This window comes from Ascidia mentula, chromosome 2 (genome assembly GCF_947561715.1).
Source record: "Ascidia mentula chromosome 2, kaAscMent1.1, whole genome shotgun sequence".
In the NCBI taxonomy this organism is placed as follows: domain Eukaryota; kingdom Metazoa; phylum Chordata; class Ascidiacea; order Phlebobranchia; family Ascidiidae; genus Ascidia; species Ascidia mentula.
The window spans coordinates 13,143,782-13,156,886 of NC_138567.1; the positions used below are offsets into that span (position 1 = coordinate 13,143,782).

Here is a 13,105-nt window from a genome sequence, read left to right on the forward strand (position 1 = left end):
TCTGTAAGCTCCTGTGGCCTAATGGATAAGGCATCGGTCTCCTAAACCGGGGATTGCGGGTTCGAGTCCCGCCAGGAGTAAAATTATTTGTCAGATTTAATAAAGGAGAATTCGACTAATCCAATATTTTCAAAGAAGTCCTTCTGTAAGCTCCTGTGGCCTAATGGATAAGGCATCGGTCTCCTAAACCGGGGATTGCGGGTTCGAGTCCCGCCAGGAGTAAAATTATTTGTCAGATTTTTCAAAGGAGAATTCGACTGATCCAATATTTTCAAAGAAGTCATTCTGTAAGCTCCTGTGGCCTAATGGAGAAGGCATCGGTCTCCTAAACCGGGGATTGCGGGTTCGAGTCCCGCCAGGAGTAAAATTATTTGTCAGATTTTATAAAGGAGAATTCGGCTGATCCAATGTTTTCAAAGAAGACATTCTGTAAGCTCCTGTGGCCTAATGGAGAAGGCATCAGTCTCCTAAACCGGGGATTGCGGGTTCGAGTCCCGCCAGGAGTAAAATTATTTGTCAGATTTTATAAAGGAGAATTCGACTAATCCAATATTTTCAAAGAAGTCATTCTGTAAGCTCCTGTGGCCTAATGGAGAAGGCATCAGTCTCCTAAACCGGGGATTGCGGGTTCGAGTCCCGCCAGGAGTAAAATAAGTTGTCAGAATTTGTGGAGGAGAATTCGACTAATCCAATATTTTCAAAGAAGTCATTCTGTAAGCTCCTGTGGCCTAATGGAGAAGGCATCGGTCTCCTAAACCGGGGATTGCGGGTTCGAGTCCCGCCAGGAGTAAAATTATTTGTCAGATTTTATAAAGGAGAATTCGGCTGATCCAATGTTTTCAAAGAAGACATTCTGTAAGCTCCTGTGGCCTAATGGAGAAGGCATCAGTCTCCTAAACCGGGGATTGCGGGTTCGAGTCCCGCCAGGAGTAAAATTATTTGTCAGATTTTATAAAGGAGAATTCGACTAATCCAATATTTTCAAAGAAGTCATTCTGTAAGCTCCTGTGGCCTAATGGAGAAGGCATCAGTCTCCTAAACCGGGGATTGCGGGTTCGAGTCCCGCCAGGAGTAAAATAAGTTGTCAGAATTTGTGGAGGAGAATTCGACTAATCCAATATTTTCAAAGAAGTCATTCTGTAAGCTCCTGTGGCCTAATGGATAAGGCATCGGTCTCCTAAACCGGGGATTGCGGGTTCGAGTCCCGCCAGGAGTAAAATTATTTGTCAGATTTAATAAAGGAGAATTCGACCAATCCAATATTTTCAAAGAAGACGTTCTGTAAGCTCCTGTGGCCTAATGGATAAGGCATCGGTCTCCTAAACCGGGGATTGCGGGTTCGAGTCCCGCCAGGAGTAAAATTATTTGTCAGATTTTATAAAGGAGAATTCGACTAATCCAATACTTTCAAAGAAGTCATTCTGTAAGCTCCTGTGGCCTAATGGATAAGGCATCGGTCTCCTAAACCGGGGATTGCGGGTTCGAGTCCCGCCAGAAGTAAAATTATTTGTCAGATTTTATAAAGGAGAATTCGGCTGATCCAATGTTTTCAAAGAAGACATTCTGTAAGCTCCTGTGGCCTAATGGAGAAGGCATCGGTCTCCTAAACCGGGGATTGCGGGTTCGAGTCCCGCCAGGAGTAAAATTATTTGTCAGATTTAATAAAGGAGAATTCGACTAATCCAATATTTTCAAAGAAGTCCTTCTGTAAGCTCCTGTGGCCTAATGGATAAGGCATCGGTCTCCTAAACCGGGGATTGCGGGTTCGAGTCCCGCCAGGAGTAAAATTATTTGTCAGATTTTTCAAAGGAGAATTCGACTGATCCAATATTTTCAAAGAAGTCCTTCTGTAAGCTCCTGTGGCCTAATGGAGAAGGCATCGGTCTCCTAAACCGGGGATTGCGGGTTCGAGTCCCGCCAGGAGTAAAATTATTTGTCAGATTTTACAAAGGAGAATTCGGCTGATCAAATCTTTTTCAAAGAAGTCATTCTGTAAGCTCCTGTGGCCTAATGGAGAAGGCATCGGTCTCCTAAACCGGGGATTGCGGGTTCGAGTCCCGCCAGGAGTAAAATTATTTGTCAGATTTTATAAAGGAGAATTCGACTAATCCAATATTTTCAAAGAAGTCATTCTGTAAGCTCCTGTGGCCTAATGGAGAAGGCATCAGTCTCCTAAACCGGGGATTGCGGGTTCGAGTCCCGCCAGGAGTAAAATAAGTTGTCAGAATTTGTGGAGGAGAATTCGACTAATCCAATATTTTCAAAGAAGTCATTCTGTAAGCTCCTGTGGCCTAATGGATAAGGCATCGGTCTCCTAAACCGGGGATTGCGGGTTCGAGTCCCGCCAGGAGTAAAATTATTTGTCAGATTTAATAAAGGAGAATTCGACCAATCCAATATTTTCAAAGAAGACGTTCTGTAAGCTCCTGTGGCCTAATGGATAAGGCATCGGTCTCCTAAACCGGGGATTGCGGGTTCGAGTCCCGCCAGGAGTAAAATTATTTGTCAGATTTTATAAAGGAGAATTCGACTAATCCAATACTTTCAAAGAAGTCATTCTGTAAGCTCCTGTGGCCTAATGGATAAGGCATCGGTCTCCTAAACCGGGGATTGCGGGTTCGAGTCCCGCCAGAAGTAAAATTATTTGTCAGATTTTATAAAGGAGAATTCGGCTGATCCAATGTTTTCAAAGAAGACATTCTGTAAGCTCCTGTGGCCTAATGGATAAGGCATCGGTCTCCTAAACCGGGGATTGTGGGTTCGAGTCCCGCTAGGAGTTTATTTGTCAGATTTTGTAGGGGAGAATTCGACTGATCAAATATTTTTCAAAGAAGACACTCGTGGATTGTGGGTTGGAGTCACGTATAAGTATTATTGGACTGTTTGTCATGTTTTTGGTTTCTAACCTTGCAATGTATGTTGGTTTGTTTGGGTTGTTGGTTTGAGAGCCACCGAAATCTGGGTGGTTGATGCTGAAGTCGTAATGTGTTACGGGTAGCTTCCAGTAGTTTGAAATGCTCACACCACTGGGCGTTTTTCCTGCCAAAAGAAAATATTAGTTGATTGATATTTCGCACTTTGTGTTTGATTCTTCAATTGCTTTCTTTAAATCCCTTGATATATTGCAAATTAAACCTCCATGCTAATTGTGTGACTGCTATTGCATTAAAGGATATTTTATCACTAACAGTTCAGTTGGTGCTTGAGATTAAAGTGGTCATTATGTTCAGTCGTTACCACTTTGTTCCGATACCGTAAAATGCCTCGGCGTTAATATTAAATGCTTGTATACAATTTTGCATTGATTTAGATTTTCTTGATTGCAATGTACATTAGTACCCTGGCTGTCAAGGACTTGGACTAGCTCAATACGGCTTTCTGTGCTTCTGAGACTGTTGAATATAAGCACCACAGAACATTGGTACAAAGTCCCTGGTTCAGCTGGAAAGAATCTGAATGACGTCATATGCGTGATGTTTGTTAGTGTAGGTGCGGTTGGCGCTGAGCAACTTGCTTCGTATGAACTGTGGAATGAAGTATATTTCAGTATAGATGATTACGGCTATTTTTGCTTGGAACATAAGCTACGGCATTATAAATTTTCGACTGATAATGTATGGGCCAATAACTGCTCTGAATTCATTGGCAAACGTTTCGTATTTGTTTATATTGTTTTGTCATAAAAATATTTTTCTTTGCTTCTTAGTACTTTAAAGCATAACAAGCACTTTTTGTTTGACTGCAACCGCTTATAGTACAGCTCACATGAATAATGCATAAAATTAACTAGCAAAGTTTTAAAATAGCCTACAAACATTCTTTTATAAGTCGACAAAACATCTTACTAAAACCACAAATCATATTCTGCAGTTACAATTAAATCAGAAAAACTTGATTTAAAAAAAAAACGAATAAAAGTTCTTACACTTGGCTGGCGATGCATTGTTGTGGGTCGCTCCAGTTCTGATGGCCACATAAAAGTACTTGATTTACAACTGCAGGATTTGTCGTGTTTCCCGTACCTAAAAAGCGCAACGTATCCTATACATAGTACCAATAGTGCCGTCAGGCCCCGTGTCACAATAATCATATTTAAACATTTGTTCTTAAAAGTCTGTCAAATGATGGTAATTGCGCAAAGTTTTTAGAATTAGCTGTACAGCATCTAGAGGCTTTCGGGACTACTAGACCTGTAGTCACGTTGTGCAAAGTGCAATTGCATTCTACTGCTTCTTGTAATGGAACGCCAGCAAGTTCACCCGTCTTGGAATCCCACATATAGTATAAATACGAGGGATCGTCCCATTGCAATGTGATGTCACAACTTGGTGACGTTGAACCGCTGATGTTGACAGCGCTAAAACAATCAAAAAAAGGTGTCAACTTGTTGTAATAAACATATTGCTTACATAGACAGTTTTTTATTCTTTAATGAATTACAAGCTTTAAAATTTTAAGCATTAAAAGCGCGTGACAACGACGCTTTCTGTTGTTTGAAGATGTTGGTCACATTTGAGCCTCTTACACCGCGTGTTACCTGCACCAAAAGGCTTCAGCGGTAGCGTTGACTTGTGTAAAGAGATAAGTAGGATTTCCCACATGGTATGCGTCTATGGTTAACCCTGCTGCTGATGGTGGTTCTGCACAAACCCCAGACGTGCCGCTTTCAATCAGCTCTTGTATTTCATAAAGCGCCTTCACGGTTTCACAGCTACAATAAATGTTGGGTAGTTTGATGGCAAATCAGCAAATGACTGATAAAGGATGAAACAACCTAAAATTAAGCTTAGAAACACAAGTAAATGAGATACTGTCAACGATCGTGTAAACCGTCGGAACGCGATTGCGGGGCTTAAAGATATATGACTGTCACCAAACAATTTGTTAAGCGAATTGTAAGTTTTTATGATCACCTAGATGGTTAATAACATACTTGCACGAAAGCGTGACAGAATATAACCAAACATCGGTGAGTGTGTCTGTCACGTGATCAAATGCATCCGCGCTAATTGTTTTCAGATTAGGATTGTTGCTCAGGTAAAGAGTTCGCAGGGACTGGAGGTCTTCGAACGGAGGCAAGTGGTGGAAATTGTTGAATCTCAAATCGATGTGGCGTAGATTGGGCAAAGAAGTACTTCGAAAGAAAGAGGAACCGATATGAATTATTTTTGTTGTACATGTGCGGGTGGAAAAGTAGTTAAAAACAACCAATAATATAGTATTTATGACTATAAAATATATATTGATGTATACGCTTGGAAAACTAACACAACATAATTATCAGACGTTCTTACGTAAAAACTCCATCTTCGATAACTTCGATGTCGTTGTTGGAAATATAGAGTGTCTCCAATCTTACCAGTTCATCAAAAACACCGGATTGCAACTCAGATAATTTGTTGTTCGAGAGACTTATCCATCGCACGTTGTCTTGGCCGTCAAAGGCGTTCTGAGAATTTTTTGTTACACGATTCCACGATTAAACGAGTGTGTTGCCGATTATTGTTAGACAACTATTCATTGCACAGGTTAGGGTATTACGAATGGCCTTAAAACTATTTTTCCTTTAATTTATAAAAGTTGACGCTGTCCATGTTGTAATACTCACACTTGGAAGTGCACGAATTTGATTGGAATTTAGATTGATGCTGGAAAGTCTTTGAGCATTTAAAGCAATCGGGTAAGTGTCCTGTAGAAATAAAATAGGCAATCCCTATATGTACTTTATAGAGTGTAACTCCCTTGATTGCAACTAAATTAAAAACCACAAGTGTCTATCAAAGCTTTGAACTGGAAAAACGTTGTATTGAGAACGGTACACTAAACGTAAAGCCTTGACCTAAAATTGAACACCTAGTTTTTGGTGTTATTATACCCAACGCGTACACATTTTATCCAACTTACTAATTGGTTGTTGTGCAAAGATATTGTTACTATGGTAGCTCCCAAAAACGCGTCATCGGGAATTGATTTCAACATGTTGTTTTCCAGGCGCAGATTTCTGACGTAACTTCCGTTGTAAAACATCTGACCTTGAATTTCGTTGATTTGGTTGTTTTCGAGCCTTAAATTTTCGGTGACACGTACGTCGCAAAACGCCTTAAAAATGTAAAGTGTAATTTTGAACTCGTGTGTGTCGTCTGTGGTTTGGGTACTTTTCAAACAAAGTGTTAAAGGAAGTCTCCCCGTTTCCTAGCTATATCTTGTTAGTCAATTTGGGGGCATTTATCAACACACCTCTGCTTTTTCTGCAGTCATAGTGCCGTTAATGCTGATGCCACGACAGAAAAATTAATTTTTTTAGTCTATATGCATCATTATCTGGGCGATGATGTTACCACATATGTTTTGCACTAGATAAAACGGGTATGATGGTTGTAACTAAGCGTAAATTTCGTACTGACAAAGTAATGGTAAACAACTGTATTCTGCAACAAAATATCTCGGGACCTTAGCCAATTACCAACGACTGTAAACTAAAAAGAAATTATAGCCACTTAATTCTACCCCAGGTGCGATGACTTTAATTTGACCTCCATCTATGCGCCAGTTTCTCACTGAAACCTTATGAAAGGAACATTCGCCGATGGAAGGGGCCAAAACTCCTTGCATAAATAATTCGTCGGCCCTGACGTCATCAAACGCATACCGCTCGAGGTATTTTATCGTGTTGTCGTAGAGATGTATGTCGTCTAAAAAGAAATACACCAGTTGCTATTTAGGTCATGGATGCCATCAAAAGGACTTTCTTATCATTCTTTACCTGGAATAGCCACCGACTTGAAGCCTTGACTCTCAATGGTGGTGATTCGATTTGCATTCAATCGGAAATGATGTCCTGCAGTGACGCCACAAAATTGTCTGGATCTGATTCGTTCAATTCTGTTGTTATGGAAGTTTACGTTTTCGGCCCGCAGATTTGTGAAATCGTTGAACTGTAGAAAGTTTGTATCATTATGTGACGTGTTGCAATTTTTCAACACCAGAGTTGTTGTAATTCCCTCGATAGTTTGCGAAAACGGATACGCAAAAACATCAAATTTAGCTTTGCATGGGGCAACGGACTGCTAAATTACTGCAAACATCCATTGCACTTAATCACGAACCATCACTTGATATATTCAAAACAGGGCGTCGCGAGTTCCTCCTATATAATTATTTGGGCATTGCAGGCATGTTCCGGTGGTATTTGTACAATATCCGTAGATTTGTGAAGTAGTTAACAAATTATAATCCGCCTGCTACGAATTTTGTAAAGTCAACTACTAGTTGTTGCAGTCATTGTTCAATGGTGATTAACCATTTTTTTATGGTGAGGGGCAGAAAAGCATCTCGTCGTATGCTTTAGTACACCGGGATATGGTTCTATATATCTGCAAAGGTTTGGTTAAATAAAAACGTAAATCATAGCATTATGTTACGGATAGAGTAAAACACCGATTAGCCAAGTTTGGAACCACAAACCAAATCTAACAATATTTTGTCTTATTTTGTTTTATTTTGTGCTTACAGCTGGATCTGGCAAATGCGAAATCCGGTTGTTGTGTAAACGAAAATAAAGAAAACTGCGATCAATGTGACTCAGGGCGCCATCTTCGATATGGCTGATTTCATTGTGGTTCAGTAATCTGGAACGAAAGGGTAACATTGCGAATCGAGCCACCGGATATTCCAATAAACTTACAATTCATTTATGTCCGGCGAGTCCTCAAATGCCTCGCGTGGAATCATCCCGATTTTATTGCTATACAAAAAAAGTATCCTCAAACTCCGCAGGTTGTCGAAGGCATGGCGGGGCAAATACTCAATTGCGTTCCGATCCAGATACAGCTGACGTAGTATGGTGAGGTTGGCGAAAGGATTTTCATGCTGCGCAACATAATTGTTCGTTGTGTTCGTCGTTGAATTACGGAATAGCTTGTCGTATTAACATGTTTATTGATTTCTATGCAACCCGGAAGGTTGACATAAGTCGCCCTTTGAAAAATTATTATTTCGATACATATGATCATAAGGTTTACAGGCTTCGCAGCCCAGGCATTGCTGCCTAGCTGTATCAGCCATGCAGTTGCATGAAACATTACTGCGTTGTTCGATTACATATGGGCTAAAATCAAACAAAGTACAACAGACTTAACTAAAATAAATTATCACCATGAACAACGTTTTGAAGGCGTCGACAGTATACACCAGCAGTGATACATGCTTTTATTTTTAATAGAGCACCTTGAAGGTAAAAAACCTATTGTTTCGCAGCCATAAGAGTTCCAGATTTGGAGGTAAAGAGTTGTCTTCAACTATAGCGATTCTATTGTTACTGAGCCAGAGTTCGCGCAAATTATCAAGTTCGGCGAAGTCTTCCGCTTCAACATAGGCAATTTGGTTGCTGGAAAAGAAATGAATAATATTACATGGCCAAGTTTGTTTAAACCAAACGTAGTCTTCACACAAACGTGGGAAAAGTTTTTTTTTTCTAAAAATGATTCTAATGAACAAAAATGAGCCTACATTGTTTTTGTGATGTGACGTAAAACTGTCAATCATATAATAACAACAAACTATTAAAAAAAATTTCCACTATACCATAAATACTACATTAAGTTTTTTACACAAATGATTTTAAAAAATATACGTCTATCTAAAATAAAGCACATTTTTGTATCTAAAATTTCTACACTAGGCAAAATTTAATCGTTAACTGACCTGTTTAAAACAATTTCGTGTACTACAGGCAACCGTTCACGACCAATTATAGCTGGTGGCACAAATTGAAATCTGCAACATGTGTTTTGACTTAGCAATTATTCAGTTCAAACCCGAGACAGATTTTAAGGACAAATGTATTTTATCATTTTATTTTGTACAAAAGGTAAAATGTATGACTAGTATTGGTCAAAATAAAATAACTGAAAGGAAACAACAACTTACAAATTGCTCGACAATTGTAAATAGTGTATTATGGGTGTACACAAAAACACGTCAGGGTGGAGGCTCGTTGAAGTTAGCTGGTTGTTGTTCAACGTGAGGTGGCGCAACTTTGGTATCAGACAAAAGGTGTCAGCTTCCACGCTGGAGATTTGATTATGTGCAAGGCGCCTGTCACAAGAAAAACAAAAGAATCTGTTTGTTTTTGTTGCGGCGTCCATGTTTTTGTGTCTCACAAGTTGCTAAGGTTGGGGACGTTTCGAAAGGGTACAAACGTCGGTAGATTGTTACAGTAAAGTTCCCATTCACGACCTTTGAATGAAGATTCCGTGTAGTCCTCGATCGATTTGATGAGGTTGTGGTCCGCGTGGCTGTGACAAAACGCTTCTGATTTAGCGCGCATTGCCAGAAATGCACTGGACGGTAACCACTTATAGCAGGTGTACAGCATTAGTTATTGATAGTTACGTGCCTGAATTCCTAATTACATTTTCACCTTTGCCAATATTAACTGAATAGCGTTTATAAACTTTGACCATTGGTGGTTTTATCAATAACCCTACTCTTTTGCGTTAATTTAATTAATCTTTAAAAGTGCATGACAGCTATCAAATTGGTATAAGTTGCTATTATTTTTACCTTTACTTGACTCATTTGAATTCACATACATAATAATGTGATTTTATGTGCCTTTATCCAAGTACCTACATTGAATACAAACTGTTCCAAGTTTTCCATTCGAACACAGCATGAGGAAACTGAGGAAGCTTGTTGTTGCTCAGAAAGATCTCCCTCAGGCTGGGAAGGTTGACGAACGCTCGGTAGTCGATACACTCAATTTCTTGGTTGTGTAAACGGATTCTCCTCAAATTTGGCATGTCTTGAAAGGCATCGCGACGCAGCTTCTTCATCTTGTTGTGGCTGATATCTCTGAAATATTGATGTTTTCGATAAATTAATTGTAGCACCTTTGAGTAGGTGTACCAAAATTAAGCTATTTAAGTTTAGTGCCTGTCTGAAACATAATTAGTGCCTTTGTAAAGATCAAAAGGTGTGTAATGAAAGATGGGATGTTGATGCAGTATATATGTGTTGGATATGGAATTTACAGAAACTATAATAAATAGAAGGTTTTATTTTATTTTAAATATATAAACAAACATTCCATTAGGAGCCTTCAAAACACGAATATATGCAAACTTACATGTGCAGTATTTCCGGTAGACCAGCGAACAAACATGATGTAAAATCGATTATATCATTGTGATGCATTTCTCTAAATAAGCAGATAAACTTTATAAAAATACGCTTAATTACGCTTATTTTCACATTTCTGATTTTTTTCCATTCTTATTTTAATATATTTTAACTTACAAAATTTTAAGCTGGGTCAGGTTGTCAAAGGTGTGATCCTGGACGCAGGCTATCTGATTGTGGCTTAAATTTCTAAAACACAAATGTTTTACAAAGCAGCTATGTTAATAAACTGCGTGATTGATCAAAAAACGTACAAGTGTTGTAGAGGTGACCCTGACAGAAGGTCCATCTCGGTTCTTGAAAGTTCCTTTATGTTGTTTGCATCAAATGATCTGTAAATACCATAATATACCAACCATAATTGCTATTAGTGCAGAAAAAAACAAGAATGGGCGTTTTTATAATACACACATTGTACTCATTGATGTACGTACATATACTGAAGAAACGGCATGTTGATGAAGTTTTTTGCAGGTACAAGTGGCCCAATGTTGTTTGCGCTTAAAGCCCTGGAATTAAGTTTCTGTTTTGAATATTTACTTTCACAAATATATAACTTGAATAGCATAGTTTATGCTGTTACAATATGTTTGTATAGTACTAAGTTTTGAATGATATTAATTTTCCATGCAAACTGTCAATTGATTTACTCACAAAAACTGAATGTTTGTTCCAGCAAATAAATCCGGCGGAATCCATGAGATTTGGTTTTCAACAAGATTACTGCAATAGTAAATACAAATTAGCATTTTCGTATGTGCGCTAAAATGGCTTTGTGACACTCACACGTGCGTCAATGACATTGGAAGGTGAACCTCCGTAACTACAGGGTAGGGGAATGATATGTGGTTTCGACTTAGGTCTCTGAAAATGTAAGTTTTGACACATTTTAGCAACAAAATTAGACATACAAACACAATACTTACAGCCACGACAAGTTAATTGTGGTGTTGAGATTGGGGAAATCTTCTAGGTCACTGTTGTGGATAATCCTTGACAAATCAAGTTTATGTACCACATTGTCAATTAACTTCCTTCTAGGCCACAAAAATACTTACAAGTCGGTTAGATGCTCGAAACCGGCAAAAACATCGCCATCGAAATTTTGAAGGGGAACTCCCAGAAGCGTGATTTCGGTCGAATCATTGCGAAAATATCCGGGCCATATAACGGAAGGAAAGTAGCCTTTGCGTTTAACAAAAACACTGGAAGTAAATGCGCAATGGATTGAAAAATAACGTTTGAATTGGACATTGGTTAACTTACAACAATGAGCCTATATACACAGTGAGTACGTACTGAGTATATAACCATATACGATTAAGTTTATAAACACAAGTCCTTCTCATTATTGCAATAAAACGAAACAAAATTAAATTCGAATAAGGTAGTATATGTACAAAGCATTGTTATTTTATACAGTACGATAAGGACCTACGTTTGCTGGTTAATCGGAAGGGAACAGTTTATAGTTTGCTGGTTGTCATTGCAAGTACATCCCGAGCACGAATCGTAGATGTAGTTGTTGTAGTGTTTACCATACCCCCATTGTACGGTTGCGTGGCTACCCCGAAGATCACAGTCATATGACCAGAACCCGAAAAATCGCCGACCTAAACCGATCAACCATAACGTTAAAATGGATTTTAAACACTGCCATCCTAAAGCATTATTGCGTTGATTGGCTGGTATAGGTTATTTGGGCCTTTAACCTTTGAACAACAATACCGTTATGTGACTTAAGTTGTGTTCTAAACCTTGGTTCTTGTGCATAATTAGCGCCAATCTCACTTTTACTCTTATTCACAGCATATGTTCAGTTACTCTCATATACGCCCTCCCTTAGCTACACAAATAGATGGCTTAAACAGAAACAAACACACAGGTTTGCACAACATCACCATTTCGGTCACGAAAATATTTATTTGCCCAACTTACTTTCATCATAGCCCATGGAATACCTCCAATTCCAAAACTTTGCGCCTGTCCATTGTGGTTGTCCATATCTGCACTGTGACGTCACAAATGGTGCTTCCAAAATGGCAAACGCAATAAAAACTAGAACGGTCAAATGAATTTGGTTCATTGTGGCAAATCCAAAAATCTCCGTAGTCGTCGGTTAAATTGACAATGCGACAATGAAATCCAGCATTCTCTGTCGAGGACATAGCTGTCTGTTTTTCGATTTCATAGCCCGTTGAAAAACAAAGAATTTCATGGTGGAATACAGTACAAGGCGACACTATTGGATTCATTGAAAGTTTGTTATCTTTTGTTGTGACAACTTGGGACACGAAAGCTAAAGTTTGTTTGTTTTGTTCAGCATCGATGTTCGCCGAAGCTAGCATTCGAGAGCTGCCAATTTTCAAAGGGCTATTGGAAACATTGATGCACATGACTTGTGAATATCCTTATGATAAATGTCATGAAAGTGTTGCAAAATGAAATAAAAGTAAAACAATTCGTTTCAAGAGATAGTCAAAGTTTAATTTTTGGAAAGCGAAAAGCAAGCGAGCACGCCAGGACTCGAACCTGGAATCTTCTGATCCGTAGTCAGACGCGTTATCCATTGCGCCACGCGCCCGCACGTCGCATCAACGTTGGTTTGCTTTACTTAAAGCGCGTTTGTTTATTTAAGAATTTTCACTCGTTGAGAAGTACCTATACTGGGAGTAAGTCGGTAATTCACGCCAAGATTTTCAGAAATTTGGCCGTTTGGAAATTGCTTTGAAAAAATGTATTTGGCCGTAAAGCGAACATATAGGCTAGTCAATTACAGCCTTTCCACCAAGAAATGTTTTCGGTACAGCAGGATAGTTTTACTGCGTCCAAGGCGTGATGCTACTTTTTCCGCTTTTTGCAATTCGTTTTCGGCTGCATGATGGATTTGCACAGAAAAGCGCAACTTGGTTTGGCCGTATAA

The 13,105-nt window shown here is 39.1% G+C and overlaps 1 protein-coding gene and 21 non-coding genes across 22 annotated transcripts in view; 20 read left to right on the forward strand and 2 right to left on the reverse strand.

Annotated features, from left to right (window-relative positions):
• The window catches only part of LOC145888803 (uncharacterized), a 36,690-nt gene extending 24,502 nt beyond the window's left edge, over positions 1-12,188 (reverse strand). The window contains exons 1-28 of the mRNA XM_082979661.1: positions 12,121-12,188; positions 11,621-11,795; positions 11,241-11,387; positions 11,109-11,174; positions 10,969-11,046; positions 10,837-10,905; positions 10,617-10,691; positions 10,437-10,514; positions 10,300-10,371; positions 10,130-10,201; positions 9,634-9,855; positions 9,162-9,296; positions 8,929-9,096; positions 8,704-8,775; positions 8,227-8,386; positions 7,685-7,869; positions 7,511-7,628; positions 6,764-6,935; positions 6,508-6,692; positions 5,905-6,099; positions 5,609-5,689; positions 5,295-5,449; positions 4,934-5,134; positions 4,538-4,711; positions 4,191-4,357; positions 3,926-4,022; positions 3,340-3,524; positions 2,907-3,039 (exon numbers count right to left, since the gene is read on the reverse strand). Of these exons, the coding sequence (XP_082835787.1) occupies positions 2,907-3,039; positions 3,340-3,524; positions 3,926-4,022; positions 4,191-4,357; positions 4,538-4,711; positions 4,934-5,134; positions 5,295-5,449; positions 5,609-5,689; positions 5,905-6,099; positions 6,508-6,692; positions 6,764-6,935; positions 7,511-7,628; positions 7,685-7,869; positions 8,227-8,386; positions 8,704-8,775; positions 8,929-9,096; positions 9,162-9,296; positions 9,634-9,855; positions 10,130-10,201; positions 10,300-10,371; positions 10,437-10,514; positions 10,617-10,691; positions 10,837-10,905; positions 10,969-11,046; positions 11,109-11,174; positions 11,241-11,387; positions 11,621-11,795; positions 12,121-12,136 (3,653 nt within the window). The 5' untranslated portion in view covers positions 12,137-12,188. The remainder of the gene's footprint in view (positions 1-2,906; positions 3,040-3,339; positions 3,525-3,925; positions 4,023-4,190; positions 4,358-4,537; positions 4,712-4,933; positions 5,135-5,294; positions 5,450-5,608; positions 5,690-5,904; positions 6,100-6,507; positions 6,693-6,763; positions 6,936-7,510; positions 7,629-7,684; positions 7,870-8,226; positions 8,387-8,703; positions 8,776-8,928; positions 9,097-9,161; positions 9,297-9,633; positions 9,856-10,129; positions 10,202-10,299; positions 10,372-10,436; positions 10,515-10,616; positions 10,692-10,836; positions 10,906-10,968; positions 11,047-11,108; positions 11,175-11,240; positions 11,388-11,620; positions 11,796-12,120) is intronic.
• On the forward strand, positions 8-80 carry Trnar-ccu (transfer RNA arginine (anticodon CCU)). The gene has a single exon. It is a non-coding gene; the product is annotated as a tRNA-Arg (tRNA).
• Positions 150-222, forward strand: Trnar-ccu (transfer RNA arginine (anticodon CCU)). Its single transcript has one exon. It is a non-coding gene; the product is annotated as a tRNA-Arg (tRNA).
• Positions 292-364, forward strand: Trnar-ccu (transfer RNA arginine (anticodon CCU)). Its single transcript has one exon. It is a non-coding gene; the product is annotated as a tRNA-Arg (tRNA).
• On the forward strand, positions 434-506 carry Trnar-ccu (transfer RNA arginine (anticodon CCU)). The gene has a single exon. It is a non-coding gene; the product is annotated as a tRNA-Arg (tRNA).
• Positions 576-648, forward strand: Trnar-ccu (transfer RNA arginine (anticodon CCU)). Its single transcript has one exon. It is a non-coding gene; the product is annotated as a tRNA-Arg (tRNA).
• Positions 718-790, forward strand: Trnar-ccu (transfer RNA arginine (anticodon CCU)). Its single transcript has one exon. It is a non-coding gene; the product is annotated as a tRNA-Arg (tRNA).
• On the forward strand, positions 860-932 carry Trnar-ccu (transfer RNA arginine (anticodon CCU)). Its single transcript has one exon. It is a non-coding gene; the product is annotated as a tRNA-Arg (tRNA).
• Trnar-ccu (transfer RNA arginine (anticodon CCU)) lies at positions 1,002-1,074 on the forward strand. Its single transcript has one exon. It is a non-coding gene; the product is annotated as a tRNA-Arg (tRNA).
• On the forward strand, positions 1,144-1,216 carry Trnar-ccu (transfer RNA arginine (anticodon CCU)). Its single transcript has one exon. It is a non-coding gene; the product is annotated as a tRNA-Arg (tRNA).
• On the forward strand, positions 1,286-1,358 carry Trnar-ccu (transfer RNA arginine (anticodon CCU)). Its single transcript has one exon. It is a non-coding gene; the product is annotated as a tRNA-Arg (tRNA).
• On the forward strand, positions 1,428-1,500 carry Trnar-ccu (transfer RNA arginine (anticodon CCU)). The gene has a single exon. It is a non-coding gene; the product is annotated as a tRNA-Arg (tRNA).
• On the forward strand, positions 1,570-1,642 carry Trnar-ccu (transfer RNA arginine (anticodon CCU)). The gene has a single exon. It is a non-coding gene; the product is annotated as a tRNA-Arg (tRNA).
• On the forward strand, positions 1,712-1,784 carry Trnar-ccu (transfer RNA arginine (anticodon CCU)). The gene has a single exon. It is a non-coding gene; the product is annotated as a tRNA-Arg (tRNA).
• On the forward strand, positions 1,854-1,926 carry Trnar-ccu (transfer RNA arginine (anticodon CCU)). Its single transcript has one exon. It is a non-coding gene; the product is annotated as a tRNA-Arg (tRNA).
• Positions 1,997-2,069, forward strand: Trnar-ccu (transfer RNA arginine (anticodon CCU)). The gene has a single exon. It is a non-coding gene; the product is annotated as a tRNA-Arg (tRNA).
• Positions 2,139-2,211, forward strand: Trnar-ccu (transfer RNA arginine (anticodon CCU)). The gene has a single exon. It is a non-coding gene; the product is annotated as a tRNA-Arg (tRNA).
• On the forward strand, positions 2,281-2,353 carry Trnar-ccu (transfer RNA arginine (anticodon CCU)). Its single transcript has one exon. It is a non-coding gene; the product is annotated as a tRNA-Arg (tRNA).
• On the forward strand, positions 2,423-2,495 carry Trnar-ccu (transfer RNA arginine (anticodon CCU)). The gene has a single exon. It is a non-coding gene; the product is annotated as a tRNA-Arg (tRNA).
• Trnar-ccu (transfer RNA arginine (anticodon CCU)) lies at positions 2,565-2,637 on the forward strand. Its single transcript has one exon. It is a non-coding gene; the product is annotated as a tRNA-Arg (tRNA).
• Positions 2,707-2,779, forward strand: Trnar-ccu (transfer RNA arginine (anticodon CCU)). Its single transcript has one exon. It is a non-coding gene; the product is annotated as a tRNA-Arg (tRNA).
• Positions 12,189-12,693: 505 nt separating the features above from the next.
• Trnar-acg (transfer RNA arginine (anticodon ACG)) lies at positions 12,694-12,766 on the reverse strand. Its single transcript has one exon. It is a non-coding gene; the product is annotated as a tRNA-Arg (tRNA).
• Positions 12,767-13,105: the final 339 nt, after the last annotated feature.